This window comes from Neopsephotus bourkii, unplaced genomic scaffold, assembly GCF_033783945.1.
Source record: "Neopsephotus bourkii isolate Nb327-2 ecotype Australia unplaced genomic scaffold, CSIRO-AGI_Nbou_v1 NB_780, whole genome shotgun sequence".
In the NCBI taxonomy this organism is placed as follows: Eukaryota; Metazoa; Chordata; class Aves; order Psittaciformes; family Psittacidae; genus Neopsephotus; species Neopsephotus bourkii.
The window spans coordinates 610706-633950 of NW_026901276.1; the positions used below are offsets into that span (position 1 = coordinate 610706).

The 23245-nt window shown below is 36.4% G+C and overlaps 1 protein-coding gene across 3 annotated transcripts in view; it reads right to left on the reverse strand.

Annotated features, from left to right (window-relative positions):
- The window catches only part of IL1RAPL1 (interleukin 1 receptor accessory protein like 1), a 721418-nt gene that overhangs the window by 146584 nt on the left and 551589 nt on the right, over positions 1-23245 (reverse strand). For all 3 annotated transcript variants that reach the window (XM_061355103.1, XM_061355105.1, XM_061355104.1), the window contains one exon: positions 6743-6817. In XM_061355103.1, the coding sequence (XP_061211087.1) occupies positions 6743-6817 (75 nt within the window). The remainder of the gene's footprint in view (positions 1-6742; positions 6818-23245) is intronic.

Sequence of the window (23245 nt, forward strand, 5' to 3'; positions counted from 1 at the left end):
TGATAGATCCATCAGTGACACCATCTTACCATAATAAAGATAACACTTCTAAATGACAAGCACAGCTCAAAGGAGGAGATGCTTAAGCTCTCTGACGTACTGACTCCTCTCAGTAGTCTTCTCTTTGATCTACTTCAGGCTAGAACTCTACGTCTAATTACATAAAAAGCTTAAGCAAAATGGAGTTCAGAAACAGAATGTGTGCAGACAGTAGCTGCATGCAGTGAGAGTGCAGGTTTGGAAAAAAAAAAAAGGAAGAATTTCAAAAGCCAAGTGATTTGCTTTTATAATGATTAATTTGAACTATTTTCACTGATGATTGCCTATAACATAAAGTGAGACCAAAGTAAAAAATAAGATATCCCACAGTCCTAAGATTAGACATAAGATACCTTTTCAGTGCACTGTACAGATAAAGTAGGGCCAATAACCTTACTTCACAGGTTGTGTTAAAGTCAGTATGGTTTGGTTTTTTTACCCGTAACAAAGCAATATTTAAAAGGCAGGAACAATCTTGCAATTATTTTTTAATGCCACCAAATGGAGAAACTAAAAAAATTCTGAGAAATAAATCTTCTGACATGACAATACTAAAAGACTGAAAATTTACCAATGAAAATAACATCTGCTAAAATTAAAATTGTCTTTGAAATTTGATAAGCTGTATAATCGTGACTAAAACCAGTCCTTAAAAATATTTGTTATGTTGTTCTCAGTATCACTAATTTAGCACATATGCTTCTGTTGAAAAACAAGAAACATCCACCAGTGTGCTTTTTATATATAAATGAGTACCAAGGAGATGAAGCAAGAGCAATGGATAAACAAAATTAACTGAATGTTTTACTAGAGAGTTGACATGACTAATATACTTTTTTATTTTATCATTAGAAAATGTATTCCTTGCTCTCAAGTTTCTGTAACTGGATACCAGATACCTTGTTAAGTAGCAGTGTGATTCATGTATAGCTTTAAATAACATTAAGATAACGACAGAACTGTTTGGTCATGGTAAACCATTAACACATCTCAGTTTATGGAGCTATGTTTCAATAATTTTAACAGTAAAAAATACAAACACGTCAGAAGACCTGGGCCATAAACTTCTATGATATACTATCCCTATGCCATTTCCTGTTATGAAATTCAGTGTTAAATGGTTCAGTGTAAAATGTTTATGAAAGATCTATTCACCTGCCATGCATAAGTGTCATGAAAGAAGTGATTCATACACTCCTAACTTCAGGTGTGTCATCCCACATGTCTAAAACAAAGTATAAAATCCCATACAGTGAATGGAGTAAGCTGTCACTGTGCCAAAGTCCTGACAAAATACATCCTCATGGGAAGATATGGGTAGCTTCAGAGCAGTTCCACTGTGTTACGATATGATTTATGCTACTCCAGTGCTTCTCAATCTACATGAACCTTCTGGGGAGCCTACTGTGACCAAGTATTGACTTAGAGTGATGTTTCATAATCATTTTGAGCCAAAACACCTTTATGCTGTCTTCTCCACATTTTTTCTCACTGGCTATGCACTCCCACTCTCACCACATCTCATCACTAGGGTTTGTTGCATTCATATCATCATCAGCATAGCAAGCCATCTAGTTTAATGTATGGATTTATTTCCTTTTGAATTACTTTTGATAGCATTTTACTCCTAATTTAAATTTTGGACTTAAACTAGGTTGTACTGCTATTGTTGGTTACATTAACATATGTATCTACTACAGTAAATAAATTGTTCTGAATACCACCCTGGAAAAACTAATTATCTTTCATTCCCTAATAGTAATTCCAACTAATTTCATTCTTGGATTTTGCCCTTGTACATTCAATTTCTGTTTGCTCATTTGATTGGGGTGTTTTTATAAAGAAGAATAATCTCACTGATTTGAGTACTCACATGGCAGAAGGTATTCATGTTTATAAGCTTTTTAATGCTTAGAAATGCTTGACCTTTCCAAAGTGCTGGAAAACTAAACAAAGCACCTTGCATACTGTATCTATGATAAAATATCTGTTTTGATATTAATTACCACTTGAAAAAGGAAAAAAAAATGTATAATATTGGCTGCTTTATTTTTAAGTCATCTTTCTTTATGTGGGAATTGAATCAACAGCTTAAAAAGTCTCCCAAAAAGAAATCCTCTGATTTTAACTTAAGTGGAATGAATGTGCTGTTTCAAAGAAAATAGCCAGATTAAAAAGACACAACAAACCCACAGAAACTATCTACTAATATTTAAACTATAACAAACGCATAGGTATCTTTGGTATCAGTCTCTAAAAGTACTACAAAATCAGCACCAAGAAGCTAGTCCTCCTATAATTTTTAATGAGCAGAAATGTACTACACATGCTTTTAGAAATCCCAAGAAAAAATCTGACCCTCAATGAATTACTAAAAACTACAAGCATATCTTACTTCAAATTAATTGCCTGGAAAACCGTGAAAGAAACAAAACATATGACCCTACAGCCTCACATCTCCAGGCCTTCCATCGCATTAGTGTAGATAGAGGTAATTTTGCAATGCTTGTTCTAATTTTTTCTTAATAACACAACTTATTTAACTGAGGCTATGTGCTTCTTTTGTTTCTGTAGTGAATATAGGTAGTCACTTAATATGTTTTATTTCTTCGTAAGTACAACATTTTTTCTAATATTTCCTTTCCTGCAAATATTTTCAGTCATTATATACTCGTTACTGGAAAAAGACCAGTATATTTGTAATATAGCAGATATAGATTTAAAGGATACTTTCAGCATTTGAAATTACTGATGCACTAGAGGGTGACATTAACTGGTTCAAGGTAGATGGCAAGACAGGCCTCACAAATAACTAGATCTTGGGGTGTAAATTTAACTTCTGGTTTTACTGAACTGGATGCGTTCTCCATCTTTTAACTTCCCAGCTCCATGGTTTTCAGGTTACCTCTGAGTTCAGTGAAACAAGTGTTCACCACAATTTTCTTTGGTTTGGACTTTTTTTTTTTTTTTTTAGTGTACACTTTCAGATTAGCATGAAAACTAGAGTGCTGAAAAAATATGGGTTTTTTTTCAGATTATTTTTGTGTGTGGAAACAAGAAAAATAACAAACTAGTCCACTGTCAGAATTTTACCTTAGGCAGAAGTATAAGAAATTGAAAAGACAGATTGTGGAAAATACTATTGTATTATCTTTTGCCTTATAGATGTCTAGAGCATTCTGAGAGGGATATAAGTCACAAATTATGAGTGGTATGTGAATGTTGAATACATTGCCAGTAATTTGTTGTCAGATATGAAGTTTGGACTAATAGCTATGTTTATCCTAATATCCTCAAGCCTAACCCAAAGCAAAGGAGTTCACTGACCTATAGTTCTTGAGCATGCATCCATCACTAATAAAGTGTAGCATGAAGGTTTACAATACATGACATAAGTAAACTATTCTTGGAATTTGTTTTTTTTTTTTCTATTAAGTAACTATGCTACATAACATCAAACTGAATTTTCATAAGTCTTGTTTTATTTGAAAATTCCTTAGGTATTAAATATAATAGCAAATTAAATAGCCAGTGAATTGGGCATTTATAACAAATTTTTATTTATTATATCTAGGGATTCTATATGTTATTTCATCCTCACTCAATAAGCTATGTAAATGGACAAGCATAGCACCTCAGTATGCACAGCTTGAACTTCAGTGTTATACGTCTGTTAACAAATACAAAAAAATATCCTATTAAACTGATTGTTTCAAAATATTCATACTGTTATGATGTTCTAAAGCTTAAGAGCTTATCACAAGCATTTAAGCCCTTCAACCTCTCAGTGTTCCTCCAAATAACTTTCAATTTTCTATTGACGTGACAAACTGACAAATCCACAATAATTATTGCTAGTAAGAATGCATGTAGATTTAGATGGATCTTTCAAAATGAAACCTGTGTACAGCACTAAATCTTCATATAATCTACAAATCCACAATACACCTAAGACAAAAACAAATGTTCAATGCAGCTTCTTGTAAGACCACTCCTCATTTGGGCTGCATGAGTATATCTTGACTTCACCAGTAATGCTGGAAAACATTTATTCTAGAACTGGAAAGCAGACTAATTCTTGGGAGGAAAAAAAAATCCCCAAAACAAAACAACAAAACTGTAATAGTGTTTGCTATTGCACCAATAGCCCAGAGACATCCTTATTGAGATCAGCTTGACATGAGGAACATTGTAGCTCACAAGACAACTGTAGCTCTAAAGCAGAATATTCTGGAGGAGTTCATTAATTTAAAATACTTTTCAATGATAAGTACTTACACTGTATTAAATTCTGATTTTGACATTTATTGGTTATTTTTCTAATGCTTTTGCATGGTACCATTAAGTGACATTTTTTACTTTGTATGCAAGGAAATGTTTGTATTTCTTTTAACATCAGACACAATGAAGTGTCTAGATATAATTTAGAAACATAAAGTATAGCCTGAAGCCAAAAATCTGGGAAAAATGATCACAGAATGAAGTGATTCTTGATGTTTCAGATTTACACAATTAGTGCCTTTTGAAGAACTGTGAACTGAGAAACACACAAACACTGGGGGAGAGCAGGGACTGCCCCAGCTCCCTGCCGCACCGGCCAGTGACCTGTTAACGAAATCACAGCCTACCTCAAGCTCCAGGTTCAATGCTTTCCCTTTTCTGTGACACACATTCCACTTCTCTGCCTTCCACCAACACATTTGTTTTCCATCTGAAACACACTCTGGAAGCCTAACAGGTTTTGTGGCAGTGTCTAGACCAGTCTGCAAAATGTGGTCACCTCAAGCCTCAGGTGCTTAGAAGGATGTTGGCTTAGGTGACTATCTAAAGTTTGACTTAAGTCAATCTTGGCATTATTCCAACAGTAAACTATTTTGCAAATTTTGCTGAGTATGCACTGGCTCCCTGAAATGAATGCTAACTACCCTCAGGGAAAGTGAAACAGCTTTCAAAGCACGACCACAACATTAGATCTAGAAGTGGAACAACATAATTTTCATGTCAGGGAACTATCCAGTTCTCATTTTTTTAACATGCTTTTAAACAGCAAATTGATATATTTTTCTAACTTCCTGATATAAGTCTAAGTAGTGTAGCTTCACATTCATTTGCAGTTAGACTTTCCCATCTGTGCCTAAAAGTGACATTTTCAAATTAACTCTTTCATAGTCATCAATAGCTATTTAGTTTTCTAGAAAGTGTCTTTTCCAAATGCAGCCCTTCTCAAATTATTTAATTTCTTAGAATTACAAGAAAACAAATGTGATTAATTCTAAAAATCATAGTAAAAAGCCAGCCATGAATAATTACACCTTTTATTGAAATAGTCTCACCCATGCAGTATATTTAGTAAGATGGCATCAAAGCCCCAAAAGGTTCTGCCTTCTGCTTTTTTCATCAAAAATATCTCAGTAAGCAACATTAGTTAGGATAAAAATGTGTGGAATCACTTTGTTTTCTGTTCTCTATGCTCGTTCAAGCAGAAAGATAAAATCATCTAGGATTGTCATTCAGAAGTTTTCTGAGTTGGTACATCAGAAACAATACCTTTAGAACAACAGAAAGTAGCTCTAGAGGGAAATATGTTACATCTTCCTTTTTCTAGAATTGTTTCTGAAAACATATATATAAGCATCTCAGAATATTACCTGAATAGCATGAATAATTTTAAGCAACATTTCATTAATATTAAACCAAAAATGAATTCTTCTCTGTCCACTATTAGCCATATGCTGGCAAGGACCATAAAATGTTCTGCCAGTGACTGTCAGAATTAATTTACAAGCCTTCTGCTTTTTCTGGTGCTGCAGAATGTACTGAGTTTTGCTTGCCCTTTTTTTTTTTTTTTTTTCTCTTTTTTCTATGAGATTTAGAAAACCACCAGATTTGTTTCCATTTGTTTCTGTAGCTAACATGCTAGAGGATCTACCAATAGGCTACTGTTCTGACCCCAAACCATAATTCCAGCATAGCTTACTGAGGACTATTTGTTTCTTACAAGTTGCCCTCTGTGTCCATCTACAAATAAGATGGATTGTCAAATCCTGCAAACTCTAGTAACTCATGCACTTAGCTTTGGAGCCTTAATTACCTGTACAGCAGTAGGAGACCAAAGGGAAAAAAATATACCCACCATCCACTAGGCTAGAAAACAATAAGCGAAATGTTTTCTTTATGCATTAATTTCTCTCAATTTATCTTTACATATATATGTTCATACATTCAGAATAATCAAGTCCTATTATATTAACTTCTCACTGTTTTCTGGGTGGTTTTAGACCAGTACAACATTTACAATTACAGAACATCTTTGAAATTTTTCAAATAATTGCCAAAGCAAAGAAGTCTTTGAAGCAGAATTTACACCATTATATCTGTACCTATAAATATATAGAAAAGGGGAAGTTTGGAAAGAAAAGCTCAGGTAAACGTAACTGTAGACTTTCAGCAAAGGTAAAAAAACCAGCATCTGGTTTAATATTCCAATATCTGAAACATTAAAGAGTTTAATATTCAGTATCAATTGCTGCCAATTTTTTTGTGAACAACATTTTAGATGGTATATGACACATCTCTCCATGGGAACAATGTTTAAAGTCTTTTCCATGAAATTATAGTCAACATACCATCACATTGTCTTCATACATTAACACATCAAATACCTTCATAAAATCTGAATATAAACTATGTGTTTGCTACTTACCTAACTGGGTCTCCTGAACTGTTAGCTTACTCTCCAAGGGATGCAAAAGCTTCGGTGGTTTATCTGTTAGCGGTGCTAGAAAAGAAAGACATTCACATATATAGTTTTCTGATTACTATTGGGTAGCATAAGACTTGATTTTATACTTATCCTTTCAGATATGTTTCAAGGTTTTTGCTTTTTTTTTGTTTAAATAATGCTCATGTGTTCAGTAGCTGTAAATACTTCTACTTAGAGAGTAAATATAGCACTGATATTTAGAATCTTTCACATGCTAAGATATTGAATTCACTTCCATTAATAAAACTCATATCTTTAAACCCTCACAAAAACATTCACTGATATAATTTTGTATTTTCATAAATATTATCCAGCATTTCATTGTTATAATATTTAAGTACTTTTCTATCAAATGTCATTATTAAAAAAGAAATAATATGATCAAAGTTACTGTAAAACAATTTTGAAATTTTGATTAAGATTGTATTTAAAAAGATATGCCACTGCTGAAACATTTGACAATAGAGTACTAAAAAAAGGCTCAGTTTTCAAAATCTAAGGGACAGATACGGGGAAATAATGTCAAGATTAGTAAGATTACTTTCTAATAAGATTATTTTCATCCTCCTTTTTGATCTACCCTGAAATAATACTAGGATAATTATGCAAATTTTGGAATAGGAAGAGTTTTGTAGTGGTCAAAAAGCTTTTGAAGGTTGTTGAAGCATGTGCACACCATGCATCTAAATAGTACAGTCATTCCACTAGATTTATGTAACATCTTCATACTTTATTCACAGAAGTGATATTGATTAGTACTACATTTGTTGATAGCAAGTGTAATGCTTACTGATCTCTGACAGATAAGTGCATACAATACGAGAAAAAAGGACATTCATTTATTTTTTTCTTTAAAATTGATAGTGAACGTTCAGGGTAAAGCTCCAACTTTTGTAGTCACCTGGAACACTTTGATGTTTTTCTTTTCAACATTAATTTATACTTCAGTCTTTAACACAGATTATGGGCTGTCAGAGATTTAAAGTACATTTGACATTTTGATGTAACTCTATAATATTTCTTCCCTCCAACTTGTCAAAATCACTGTTCCCTTTCTTACTGACACATGCATCCACATGTGTATGGGTTTAATCTACTAACACACTCATCTTCTGTCAGTTGAACTGTGGGAGAGGTTTATGTATTCCCTTTACTGTTACCTCTCCTCTTTGATTAAGGTATGATGCCTTTTAAAATCTACAATACAAATTTCAACTTTGCAACACTGACAGAATGGATCTATTATCTACTCATATGTTTTGGCATTACAGAGGTATTCCTTTATCTGACCAGAGCACAAACCCACCCAGTTGGTGTCTGGGATGTTGACCCTATCAAATCTAGGACTGAATCAAAATATTTCTTCAAGGATAGGAAAAGAACAGGATTTGGTCCACAGACTTTTCTTCCATTATTTTTTCCAACAACAGGTTCTACTTTTTTATACTTTTCTAGGAAATAATTCTAGTCTATAGACTCTGGAGAGAGCCACAACTGCGAAAGACTTTTCTTTACACTGTTTTCTGATTTGAATTATTTTTAGCTCCTTTTGTTTGGGTTTTTTTTGGTCCTTTTTTTTTTTTTTGGTGGTGGGGGAGATAACATGGATAGAAGGCAAAAGAATTCGAAATACATTTTTTCTTAAACTGAAAAATTAGTCATTTCCATTTCTTTACTCCTCTGTAAAGGCTCATAATTTATCAGCACATTGCAATTTTTTAACCATCATCCACTATGAATTTAAATTTAGTTTTGCAGTTCTGTCATTTTCAAGTCAATTACTATTCATCAGATAATGTCTTCTGAGTCACTGTTGTTCTAAATCTGTTTTGAAACTCTTCCAGCAAACAAAGTTTTCTCATTCTAAGTAAAGATATAGTAACTGGTGGAGTTAATCTGAATGCAACAAATAAGTAGATTAGAAAACAGTATTTTTCTCAGTTAAGGAAAGACTGACATGTGATAGTCACCAATATCTGTGGCCAGGAAAAATTAATGCTTAATAAGACAGTGCAACTCTAAGCTCTTTAAACTGGGGCAAATATCAGTATGTTAGTGTTGCATTCCCTACTGATGCCTGCCAACCTAACACTGCTGTGGGTATGTCTGTACTACAAGCAATCACATCTTCCAGGGCAAACTCATTCACCCATCTTGAAAATGCAAAAAAAAAAAAAATAAAAAAATAAAAATACCCTGGGTATTCTGCATTGCAGAGATTTAGGCTGTAGGGAAATATTGTGAATGGGAGTAATACAGGCAAGGAAAATAATTTCTGTAACTTGGTATAATTAGAATCTCAGATTTTCAAAGGTGATTTGAAATGTGCCCTCAGCCAATCAACACCTTTAGTGTCTGTTATTTCATCTATTTATTAACCTGCAAATATATGTAGGTTTTCATTGCAATTAATCATATGGACTGAGGCAGAGGTGGAAATATCTCTAGCTGCCTCTCTCTCTCTTTCAAGTTTACATTCTCCACAGAGAGCAACATTAATGGACAGCACAGAGTATCTGCAACCCTTGTTTGATTTAGAAACTCTGAAGTAGACGTATGCATCTCCTATAAACCATTTTATGTCCTTCAAACCGTGGGATTTGGCTTCTTAACTGGGTCAACTCACCATGCAACAGGCTATTCAAAATTAATATAATTTTCAGATGGGTCTATTGAGGCACAGTCATCTACTAAATCAAACAGCAAACCCAGAAATTCATCCTTGCCTCCTAAACTTTTACTAACAGCAAGAATCAAACAAAAATTACAAAACTCACAACTACATCTGGTCTCTTAAAAAGTTAAACAACTTTTTTCTTTTTTATTAATAGATGCTGGAAGGCAGTAATTTTCATGTCCTACAAAAATATTCATGATTTCAAAGCACTTGCTGTTCTTCCTGTTCTGTACTGTATACAAAGAACCAGAATTCTTTTGAATGTGTTTAAAAAACACAAAGACAGGGTCCTCTGCCCACCACGCAGTAGTTATCAACACGGTTGTCGTACAGTAGGAACACAGTATTCGGATTCTTGCATAAGTGAGTTCTTGCCTGTCGGCAAGAATCTTAGTTCCTGGATATTATTGCCTACTGATGCATGGGTGTACTTCTCCTTCCCTCTCTCTCTCCCCCGCCCCACTTTTTTTTTTTTCTTTCTTTCTCTATTGATAGTTTAGTTTGTTGTTTTTTTTTCCTTTCCCACTTAAGAGTTAAGAAAACTGGTATAATCCTCTCAAAAAATGAGGTTTGACAGGTCAGATTCTTTAAAAAGAAAAAAACAAACAACAAACAAACAAACAAAGATGCTGGTTGACTGGATCATAAATCAAGTTTATGGCCAATCTTATATTTGATTTCCAAACCACCAGTGATGAAATGTGTCACAAATATGTCAAACTTGATTTTGATTAGAAAAAACCTAAAGTTAAAAAAAATAATCATGAGTAACCAATTCTGAAGCTTTATTAAAAATTAATATTTAACTCCAGAGATACCATCCAGTTGCAGATACATTGATCCTGCTCAAAGTGCCTAAATTCATATTCAAAGTCTATCAGATTGGTTTTACATTTAAAACATATTGAACAATTTTTCTTGTGGTAATGAAAGTGAGAGCCATCACAATCTGTCACCCTCCTAGTAACTAGCCAGAAGATAATATTTTTACATCAGCTGCCTACTTCCATACTGCTCTTTCTAAGCTGCCCTTTTAAGTTTAGAAGCTTATGGTCACATGGTATATACATTTCCCTATGCAAAATTCTGTTATATGAAGAGACCACCCACCTGTTACAATTTAGCAGAGCTAATGAAGAAAAGCCTAATTCAAACTGTACATAAAAAAAAAAATCACAAATCTGGATATCAAAAATAGAACTGCCTTAAACCCCACAAGCTTTATAATAGAAAAATAAATAAATCCAAAGTTCTATGTTTATGTCTGTTTTACAAAGTGCTCTCAGATTCTTCCTTGCAAATTGCAATGATTACAGTTAGTTTCAGTTTCTTAGAGGCAGGAAGGGCTGTGGAGTTGCCTGCAACTCAGAAAGCCAGTTTATTGGGTAGACACTTCCTGCAGGGAAAAAAAATAAATCGCAGGAATGGCTGCCTTACCTGGCCAGTCTGAGTTATGTATATTTCAGAGTATTTCTTGTTCAACTTTTTTATTGAAGTAAAACTTCCTTTCTGAGGATGAAAACCCTTCTGATCCTTCTGAGATTTGAGAAAATACAATGAGATTAAACCTCTTATGTTTATGAATTTAAACCATTTTTAGAAAAAAATCACTGACATAGCCCTGTAACGCATTGCAACTAAGGCAAAGAATTAAATCGGGCAAGGAATTCATTGCTATGCTAAGGCAAAATATGCGCACACTTTGAAACCAAAGGAAGCCAGAGGGATGGAGTTCTTTTCTTGAAGTCCACACTGTTTCTCTGACTTCACCCTGCAGTTAAGAAAGATCCCCCATCTCAACTTGCCTCTAGAAATTAAGGAATTCCTCATTACTATTATCTTCCTTGCTGATTTTCTGTGCCTGGATTTCTTTTTGTGCTCCCTTCATTCTGCTAATTTTGCCACAGGCAAATGACTCTGGGGACAAGACACCTCTGTCAGAGAAGGGATATCAGGTCTGACTGACTAAAAGCTGAACCTTCAGGCACTTCTGAGCATGGTGCCTGGCACTACTCCCTACTCCTCATGCCCTCAGAGTTGGATGGTGTCTGGTTATTAAGAGCATGTGGTGTGTTTACCTCTCTACCTACTACATCTCAACATTTAACCAAGCATTTTCAAGCATGATAAACTTATACCAATGGCAGCAGAGAAGATCTGAAATGAGATTAAAACAATATATTTGATTTTTATACTGCTGTGATAGGGTCCGTATCATGATGGGGCTCTTGAAATAAAGCACTGTCATTAGAAAACCACCATTTATGAAAAGCTGGTATAGATGGCAATATTTAGGAATCACAAGTAATTATAAGAATAGAAGGAAAAACGACAGCATTTCAGTTGATAAGTGCTATACCTTGGAAAACAGTTGTGTATGCTTTTGGTTCCTTTTTTTTTCCAATAGTCATGTCTGTAAAAGAAATAATACAGTAACAGTAGTGTACCGTAGGCTGCAATAAGATTAATTATGTGCAGCCTGAACCTGCAGCCTTGAAACATTGGTATGCACAGTTACTGACCAGATGAATACTAATTTGAAGAACTCTCAGGTTCCTTAGAGCAACTGTGAGCAGAGCAAAACTTAGGTAATGCAATACAAGGATGTTGTTTTTTTTTTCCTTATTTCTCCTAATATATGTATAGCTCTACGTATTCAGATATATCACTAGAGAAATCATTGCCTTTTTAAAAAAAAATATATATGGCAAGGACTTCCATAGAAAGGGAATTCTTTATAACTTCTTCATACTTCTAACAACCTTAAATCTCATTTCTCAGCTACAATCAGATTAGTTTTCATTCACAAGGGCATCATTTAAAAAATGTATGCCATGAATTGCATAGTAGCCTTGTAAAACTGTCTCACTGTGTAAACAAAGCTGGTTATACACTGAATCAAGCAGTTCAAACTGAGGGCAGATACATATACAGATACTAAAGTTACATGTGTGAAGACATAGGCATGTGACCATAAATGAGTAACCTAATGTGACTTAATTATTACTTCAACTGATTAAGGATCAGCTCTTATCTTCTGAAAAGTTCACATAAATCTTGCATTGAGGAAGAAAAAAAAAATCTGCCTCTTTTTTCAGTTTATGTCTTTCTGTCCTAGGTTCAGTAGTAGCAGTCATTTTTCTCCTGGTAGCTGGTGCAGTGCTGTGTTTTGACTTTCGGCCTGGGAACAGAGCTGATAATACCGAAATTTTTAATTGTTGCTAAGTCATGTTTACTCTGATCAAGGACTTTCTGAGTCTCATGCTCTGACAGGGAGAAGAGGAAGCCAGGAGGAAGCAGAGACAGGACACCTGATCCAAACTGACCAAAGAAGTATTCCATACCACAACATGTCATGCCCAGAATGCAAAACTGTGGGCAGTTACCTGGAAAGGCAAGATCACTGCTCAGCTGGGCTGGGTATCAGTCAGCGGGTGGTGAGCAGTTGTATTCTCTTCCCTTGTTATTTCCCGTATCATTATTATTATTGGTGGCAGCAGCAGTGGTTTGTGTTATACCTTAGTTACTAGACTGTTCTTATCGCAACCCATGGGAGTTACATTCTTTCAGTTCTCCTCCCCATCCCTCCAGGAGCAGGGGGAGGAAGGGGGGTGGGGGTGGTGTGGTGAGCGAGCGGGCTGTGTGGCAGCTGGGCTTAAACCACGACACTTTCTCATTGTCTTACTGCACATTTAAAATGCCCCAAACCTCTTGTTCTGGGCATAAAAATGAATACAGTCTTTAATTCTCATACCTAATCCTTTCTTCAAATGTTTTTCCAAAACTGAAGTTTAAATCCTCAAATTTTTTACATCAGAAAACTCTCCTAGAAGAACTATGTAGAGCATTAAAGACAATATTAGCAGTTTCTGCGAGAAAGTGCAGAAGCAGATAAAATGGCAACGACAGACCATTATTATGTGAAAGTTACAGTGATGCATACTGAGAAAAGAAGTGACATTGCTAAAATGAAATCTTAAAAGACAGGAAAAGTATTTCTAGGAAGCCTATTTAAGATGCTTTAAACTTGCAAGTCACTTGTGTTTAACAACAGTTACAATATGGGAGAACAGCAAATGAAGCCAGATGTTGAGGTTTTACATTATCTGTTCATCTCTAACTATAGAGTCATAGAATAGTTAGGGGTAGAAAAGACCTAAAGATCATCAAGTTCCAACCCCCCTGCCATGGGCAGGGACACCTCACACTAAACCATGTCACGCAAGGCTCTGTCCAACCAGCCTTGAACATCGCCAGGGATGGAGCATTCACAACTTCCCTGGGCAACCCATTCCAGTGCCTCACCACCCTAACAGGAAAGAATTTCTTCCTTATACCCAATCTAAACTTCCCCTGTTTAAGTCTGAACCAGTTACTCCTTCTCCTATCACTACAGTCCCTCATGAAGAGTCTCTTCCCAACATCCTTATAGACCCCTTTCAGACACCTGAAAGCCTATCTTCATACGGGAGGTGCTCCAACCCCCTGACCATCCTCATGGCCCTCCTCTGGACTTGTTCCAACAGTTCCATGCCCTTTTTATGTTGAGGACACCAGAACTGCACACAGTACTCCAAGTGAGCTCTCATGGGAGCAGACCAGAGGGGCAGGATCACCTCCTTCGACCTGCTGGTCACACTCCTTTTGATGCAGCCTAGGATATGGTTGGCTTTCTGGGCTGTGAGCGCACACTGCCAGCTCATGCTCATTTTCTCATGGACCAGCACCCCCAGGTCCTTCTTCATAGGGTTGCTCTAAATCTCTTCTCTATCCAACCTGTAGCTGTGCCTGGGATTGCTTCGATGTAGGTGTAGGGCCTTGCACTTGGCATGGTTAAACTTCATAAGGTTGGAATCGGCCCACCTCACAAGTGTGTCAATGTCCCTTTGGATGGCATTCCTTCCCTCCAGCGTATCAACCAAACCACAGAGCTTGAGTGTCATTGGCAAATTGATGAGGGCACATTCAATCCCACTGTCCATGTTGCCAGCAAAGATGTTGAACAAGATCAGTAGCGACACCAATCCCTGAGGGACACCACACATTACTGGTCTCCAGCTGAACACTGAGCCATTGACCACAAGTCTTTGCTTGCGGCCATAATTGAATCTGATGTGACACTTATGCTACCCCTATGACTTCAGAGAAGATGTATATATTGGGGGTTTTTTTAATTGTTAGTTTTCTTGAACACAGAGTGACATTTCCCAGTGGTCTCCAAGGAAAAAGTACAAATAATTAAAATGCTGTCATCACAGATGCTAATGCATTCTTGGAACACTAAAGGACCAAAGAGTATATCTAGTTAAAACTATTTAGTGAAATATTAGCCTAACATCTTGACATGATTGGTCTCTTTGTATGGCAGATTTAAAAGTTATATTTTAAACTTAGAAAGAGGAAAGAAAGGAATAAAGAAAGGTTTTAATCCTAAAAGATTTTTTATTCCTCCTTCTTATCCCAAGAAAACAAAAAAGAAAAAGAGACCGTAAACGCACAAAGACAAAAAAAAAATTAAAGGTTCTAAAATACCCAAAATATTTTTTCCTCTCTTGCATAATATTTCTCTGCATTACACCACCGTTTTTGCATGAAATTAATCCCTAAAGCAAGAAAACGGATAGGAGATTTTCTATGTAAGTCTATGAAAATGATGCCATGCTAAAGCCGAGCCTGTCTGTATGGTCTATTAAGTTTGACTGTCCACTAGGAGGCATCAGCTCGCCTGAAGAAAACCTGACTATGAACAAGATGATTGCTGTTGTTGTTGCTATAAAGAAGTGTGATATATTGTCCATGCTTTTAATTAAAATAGAAGTTCTTCTTAGCAAAAGAATGAAACAATGAAACCAGGCATCTGGGAACACTCCCTCCAGGAGGTTTTATGATATTTCATCTTAATGGAGAAGCTCACCAACATTTAGAAATGTTGTCTGGTTTTCCATGTTTATATTACTGGCTCATATGAGTCCTCTAGGCCAAAATAACTATCCTTCTTCCTTCCAGAGTACCAAAAGCGGGTGCTTTGCATATCCATTTTTATACTTCTGGAGGAGGACACCCAGACCAGTTGCTGCTCACATGTAACAGGTCATTCTTGTAAAACATGTCAATAAGATCTGGCATTTTGCGTGGTCTGTAACTGTTCCTTCTGCCTTTATTATGACAGCAACTAGAAGTCAAACTGAGGGCAGAGAAGGCCACTACAATTTGCACGTTTTTGTATTCATGCACTATGCTACTGGTTTCAGTTTGTCTTATTCTCCAGTTTTACCTACACAGAGCTTTCCCCAAAACATCCTTGTCTTTACCAATGGGTGAAACCATGATTAAGCAAATCCAGTTCACCTCAGTTAAACTGTATATGCTGCAGCTTCTTCTGTTGTTTCTATTCAAGACTAATGAAAAATTTTAGGAGGTTGTCTCCTAGCACTTCTTAAGCGTGGCATCACAGACTAATGATTTTTTTAAGTATCTATATGGAACATAATCCTTACCATAACTATTTATAGACATATTTATTTGCTTTTAAAACTCAGAAAAGTATTCTGTTGCTCCTACATCTACGTGTTATATTATGCCTTTGTTTATAAGAGTCTTCAGGGGTATGTTGTATAGATCTTGTATAAAGCTTGTGAAACAAATCGAAACATACGCGGTATTCTTCACAATTGGACTGCCTGAATAGATTACATATTCATGTAGCAAAACAGAGTTATATAAATCATGAAGTTCTGACAAACAAGAAAAGCCAGACTCACACATTTCACATCAAGGAACCATTATGCAACACACACTGTTAAAATTTCTCTGCATATTGTAACAGGTTCTCTTATATTGTTCCCTTCGTCTATTCTCTTTTCTTTTTTCTCTAGGTTAAAATATAGAAAATATAGGGGGAAAGTATCATAAAGTTGTGTTCGCTGTGGCAAGACCAAACACATGTTTTCTTAAAAATTACTGTATTATCCTTACTGCATGACTCCCAGAAAATCTTGTTTATTGTCCAATTAATTAGAAATAACTACATTTTCTCATTCAGCTTCAATTTTATGATTGCCAGTTGAATTTTAGCATTCATTATTATTTCTTTTCCTCAACCTTGTCACAATCATTAAAGTTTTCCCCTGAAATTTATAGTTAATTTTTATTTTTTGCCTATTATTTTATATACCTGTCTCAGATTTAGATATCAAACCCAAGGAACTGAAGTATATTTTCCCTCATTTAAAGTAATTTACTGTAAATTTTAGAAACTTAATTTTAGAATTTTAGAAACTTAATAATAATATATGTGGATCTCCTTATGCCTTGTTTTTGTTATTTTCTCCTGTTCTGAGATTTAGGGCAAATAGTTCTTGGAAATACTGTAGCTCACGACCTTTGAACACAAATTCTAGATACTCTATGCTTCTCTTTTTTTTTCATAATTAAATCTTTCTGCTGATAATGCTGACATTTCAGAATGAGATTTCTCAGCCTCTGAGGAGGCCTTGTAAAGGGAGTAAGACCCTATGCACCCTGACCACTTCAACTCTTCCAAAGAGCTGACATTTAAAGGCCTTGCAAGTTTTTACCTATCACACAGAGTTTCCTCTTTCAGGATTTGTAGTCAACCTTTTAATTCTGTTGCTTTATTTCAAAATAATCTGATTTAAAAAGCAACCTGCTCTTGTTCATTCTGTTCAGTTCTGTCTTAGACCTCTGTACTTCTCTCATTTGATCTTTGAGTCATTTCAGTGATTTAGTTTTCTGAATCTGTCTTAGCTCTGCTATTTGGACATACTGTAATTTCTAGCGACCCGAAAAAAGCGAGGAAAATCCATAATTTCCTCCTTCGTGAACAATATGAGAGCTTTTGTTGCTTTTGTTTGTTTTTTTTTCTGTTTTTTTTTTTTTTCTTTCTGTATTTCTCTTTCAGTGCACATTAAATTTCCTGCCCTGTCAGGCAGCTATTTTTTATCTGCTCCATTCAAGTGGGCTTATTTTCTTTTAAGCTGAGACACTTTGGGCTATAACATAGCAAATGTCACTCTCATCTTCAAGAAAGGCAAGAAGGAGAATCTTGGGGACACAGACCAGCCAGCCTCATTTTGACCCCTATGAAGGTGATAGAACAAATAGTCCTGGAAACGATTTGAAAACATATGAAAGAGAAGAAAACAGTTGGAAATAGTCAGTATGGATTTATAAAGCAGAAAATGTGCTTAATCAACCTAGTAACCTTCAGTGATGAGCTGACTGCGTCAGGGATGTGAGGACAGTAGCTGATGTTGCTCATCTCGACTTTTGCAAGAACTGACAGTGTCTCACAAAACATCCTCACTGACAAACTAACCATGGACTAAATATGAGCTAAAAACTGGATGAACTGCTGGACTCAGAGTATTGCAAACAGCAGCACTAAGTCCAGCTGCAGGCCTGTACTAGCAGTGTATGCCAAGGATCAGTGCTGGGACCAATGCTGTTTAACTTTCTCATTAGTGACCTGGATGATGGAACACAAAACTGGGAAAAGTGGTTGTTAAACCAGATGGGTATGATCCCACTCAGAGGGAATTTGACAGGCTGGAGAAATGGTCTTACAGGAACCTCAGGAAGTTCAACAATGGGAAATGACAAGTACTGAACCTCTGGAAGAATAACCTCACACTCCACCACAGGCTGGGAGTCAACTAATCAGATTAGCTGAGAAGGACCTTGCGATAGTAAAGAACAAGTTAGACATAAGTTGGCAATGTGCTCTTGCATCAGTGAAGACCAGTAGCACCCTGGGCTGCATTAGGCAGAGCATGGCCAGCAGGTTGAAGGACGTGATCCTTCCCCTTTACTCAGCTGTAATGAAACACATTTGGACTGTCAAGTCTAGTACTGAGCTCTCCAACATGAGATGTAGACATACTGGAATAAGGACAGTAAAGGACCAAAATGATGATTAAGGGACTGGAGCATTTCATACATGGAGATGCTGAGAGAGCTGGGACTGCTTATCATGGAGGAAAGAAGGTAAAGGGGGATCTTGTCCATACTTAAACTTTATGGGGGAGGTGAAAATAGAAACAGACTCTTCTCATCAGTGCTAAAGGACAGAAAAAAAGCAATGGCATAAATTGAAATACAGGAAATTCCACTTAAACATAAAGAAAAAATTATTCACTATGAAGATGTTCACATATAGGAACAGGTTGCCCAGAGACGTTGAGTCTCCATTCTTGTATATATTCCAAACCCAATTAGATATGACCCTCAGCAACCTACCTTTGCTGAAGGTCAAATCTCCTGCTCTGAGCAGGGGGATTTGACAAGAAAATTTCTAGCAGGTCTCCATCTTCTTTTTATTTTTAGCAAACATTTGTTCTTACAATCAGGTTTAGAAAGTCTGGAGAATTCACAGGGTGTCCTTAAGGGTTACTGTCTATGCCGCAGATGGGATAGGGATGAATTTAGGGGACATGCCATGCAAATTGCACTGTACAACTCTACAGTTTATCATACAGTTGTTCTGCCCGGTTCTATACTGTGTGTACAGACCCTCTCATAACAGCATGAACCCTGACACAGGGGACTTCAGATTTCCATTATCTCTACACAAAACTTGTCTGAAGCCTAAGCCTGAAGTTTTAGTTTCCATAGATTTTCTGTTTCGTAACATGGTAGGAAGTCAAGGTCTACCACAGGACGTTAAAATCAAGTTATGCAGTCTGTGTAAGGGGAGGGAGGGGAGCATGCCTGAGAACAATAATATCTGGCACTTACTGCCCATTTGATGTACCAAGCTTTAACTAAAGCTCCCTATACAAACCTAGTATGGCAGATGTTACACAGTATCACAGTATCACAGTATGTTAGAGATTGGAAGGGACCTCAAAAGATCATCTAGTCCAATCCCCCTGCCGGAGCAGGAACACCTAGATAAGGTTACACAGGAACGTGTCCAGGCGGGTTTTGAATGTCTCCAAAGAAGGAGATTCCACAACCTCCCTGGGCAGCCTGTTCCAGTGTTCCATCACCCTCACTGAGAAGAAGTTTCTTCTCAGGTTTAAGTGGAACCTCTTGTGCTCCAATTTGTACCCATTACCCCTTGTCCTTTCATTGTTTGCCACTGAGAAGAGCCTGGCTCCATCCTCGTGACACTCCCCCTTTATATATTTATATACACTAATAAGGTCACCCCTCAATCTCCTCTTCTCCAAACTATAGAGACCCAGCTCCCTCAGTCTTTCCTCATAAGGGAGATGCTCCACTCCCTTAATCATCTTAGTTGCCCTGCGCTGGACTCTCTCCAGCAGGTCCCTGTCCTTCTTAAACTGAGGGGCCCAGAACTGCACACAATATTCCAGATGAGGTCTCACCAGGGCAGAGTAGAGGGGAAGGAGGACCTCTCTCGACCTACTAACCACGCCCCTTCTAATACAACCCAGGATGCCATTGGCCTTCTTGGCCACAAGGGCACAGTGTTGGCTCATGGTCACCCTGTCGTCCACCAGGACCCCCAGGTCCCTCTCCCCTACACTGCTCTCTAACAGGTCGTTCCCCAATCTATACTGGAACCTGGGGTTGTTCCTGCCCAGATGCAGGACTCTACACTTTCCCTTGTTATATTTCATCAAGTTATTCCCCGCCCAGCTCTCCAGCCTGTCCAGGTCTCTCTGGATGGCAGCACAGCCTTCTGGCGTGTCGGCCACCCCTCCCAGCTTAGTGTCATCAGCAAACTTGCTGATAGTACACTCAATTCCCTCATCTAAATTGTTGATGAATATATTAAATAATACTGGTCCCAGTACCGACCCTTGAGGCACTCCACTAGATACAGGCCTCCAACTAGACTCCACCCCATAGACTACAACTCTCTGGCTTCTCTCCTTCAGCACACATCACAACATACCCTTAACTTGGCAACAAACAGAGATTAGATATCATAAATATTTGGTCTGCAGAAATGTTATGAAATGTTATGTTATGCTGCTTACACGACCATTATTTAGTACTTGATACATTAAAAAAAATGTAGTTGCAAAAAGTATGTATATATTTATATACTACAATATTTCTAAAGCAAGCTCTTAAACCAGAAAATCATGTTAAAAATAGTACTATTATATATTAAAAAATACCCAAGCAAACAGAAAAACCCAACAAACAAACAAAACACAACACAAAACACCATTTCTTAATTACAAACAAGTTAATAAAAAGCACTAGTGCTGCCAAACAACGTAGATCACGTTAGATTATTTATTTTTCAGATACTGTAATAGGAAAATGATGACAGACTTCCCTCTCTATAGTTGACCTTTTTAAAAAGAAATCTTCTCATACTTTCATTTGGAAACAGAAAATGGTGATTGGACAAAGTTAATTTTATAAATTAAGGAGATTAATGATTACTAAATCATTGTTTTCTTTGTACATTGTTTTCTTTGGTCAGAAAGAGATGTTTTCTTTGGCTAGAAATCTAAGACATCCTATTTCTCTTCAGAATATCTACCATCATGAATTCACAATAACTCTCTTGATTGCTATTATTCAGGTCTCTTCATAATCAAATACCTTCACCTAGAGGAACTGCAAAGCTTTTGCTTAGTTTTCACCACACTTGTTATTTCTTCTGAAAGTAAGGAGGAATTCATAATGCTGTATATATATTGTTTACAGAGAACACAAATCGTTATTCAGGAATTTTCTAATTCTGAAATTTTCAGTAGAAATGCCTACTTTTCTTGACTGGAAAAAAAAAACCACAAAAAAAAACCCACAAAAAAAAAACAACCAACCAAACAACAAAACCCCATGACACATTGTTTTGTGGTTTCTGGCGTTGAAATAGAAGTGTTAATTTTGAATACAACATTTAGAGTAAGATCTCTTTAATATTACTCTTTGTCTGCCTACATTTCTCCTTATTGGTTTTTGTGGCAGAAGCAGTTTATATTTCACAATATTTTGGTTTGAATCAAGGCTGAAGTTAAGAGAGCAGAAATTAACACAAACTCATATTTCAACTGAAGTGCCAGCTATCTATGTTAGAATTTCCTAATTTATCTTGGAGTCTGTCTACAAGGCACTACTCAGTGTTGTCCAGAGTTGTATGAGCCCCATTAGAAAGAATGTATTAGGCACTATTGTGTCTGAGCTAAAATACTCTATTTCAGAAATTCAATAATCTGTGTCGGTGAGCAAGGGAAGAGTGCCCTCCTAAAAAATCTGTGCTGCTCCTAGCATTTGAGCTAACTAAGTGCTACTGTACAATACTTCACTATAATATATCATTAGTTATTATTAGCCTTATTCTGGTTTTCAAAAATGGTATAGCTACTTAGGAGCCCAAGTGCCATGCCAGTTCTCAAAAACTCATGACTTGATATGAATCCCATTTTTTAAATTCCTGTGCTTTTGTAAATCCCACTTGGTATCAGCAGGAATTTAAATTCCTGGAAAGCAAGTGACTTGCCTGAAAATTTTCTTTGGCTGAAAACTTAATTTTCCAGCAAATCAGACTTTTATTTCCCAATGGATAAGAACCTGTAATGTAGAGTCTGTGTAGAAAGTATAAGCATAACTGGTTTTGTATACAAATACTCTTTGAGCTAAGTTCATATAGCTGACTTCCTTTGCATGTTCAAAGAAGTGCATAACCTGTCATGCTAGAGAAAGGATAAAAATAGTTGTCACTTCGGCCACCTAGGTTTCAGAACCTAAAAAGGTAAAGCTATAGCAAACACTTTAAGTTGGTTTTACTGGGAAATGGAGAAAGAAAATCATTGAAGCAGAAATACTGCAACTTTTACAGATGCCAAACAAAATCATAGAGATAATATGAAAAATTGATAATGAGAAAAATCCTCATTCTTGTACTGATTGGAAGATTGTTCCTTGGTACTATTTCATCCTTGTGGCTTCTGTGTTTAGTTTTGATAGCAAGGAACAAATTTTGTCCCATAAACAGGCGTAGGAAATTACTATTGCTTTACATGGCTCCATCTCCTTTAAGCAGAGAAAGAAGGCAAATAGAAATTATCCTGTAGTAGCAGCCATCTTTGCTAGGTAGCGCACTGGCTAGGAGCAGTCTGCCCAGAAGACTGGCAGCTTTTTAATGTTCTTAAATTCTTAGTAATCAAACAGGCTTTAGGCAGTAAACATAAGGACACAGTGCCTCCCCAGGCTGGACAACAAGCTAGTATACTGGAGGAAGAAAAAGAGGATCTTCTGAGTCAAATGAAAAATAGATGATACCTTCTGTATTCCAAGAGAAGATAAACTCAGAAAGAAGCAATGCTACCAACAAAACCTAAAAGAAGACCAAACCCAAACAAACCTCCCAACTTTTTCTTATACTTTAAGCAGGTATACACCAAGCTAAGCATGATTTTATGGATATTCATACTAATTATATTAGTATATTAGTAACTTCCACATATTAACAAGGGTGAGGGATGAGAAACATTTTAAAAGGTGTGTATTTTAATTACTAAAATATGCTGACAGATGCTTAGGTAGATTTTCAAAGTCTTTGGGTATCACATTCCCATTGTACCCTGCAGTTACTGGGTATTTTGGAAAACCAGGCACTGTACATTATGTACAAAGGTCAGAGTACATGTCAAAAGCATAAAGTCTATTCCAAGATTTTCTTTCTGACTCAGTTATATCAATTATGTATAGTCACAATATTTGTCATTCTTTTTCATGTAACATCTCCCAAAGATGATCCAGAAATTATTGCCTCCCTCAGAAGTATGTTTCACCTGTACCATGTGTTGGTGGTA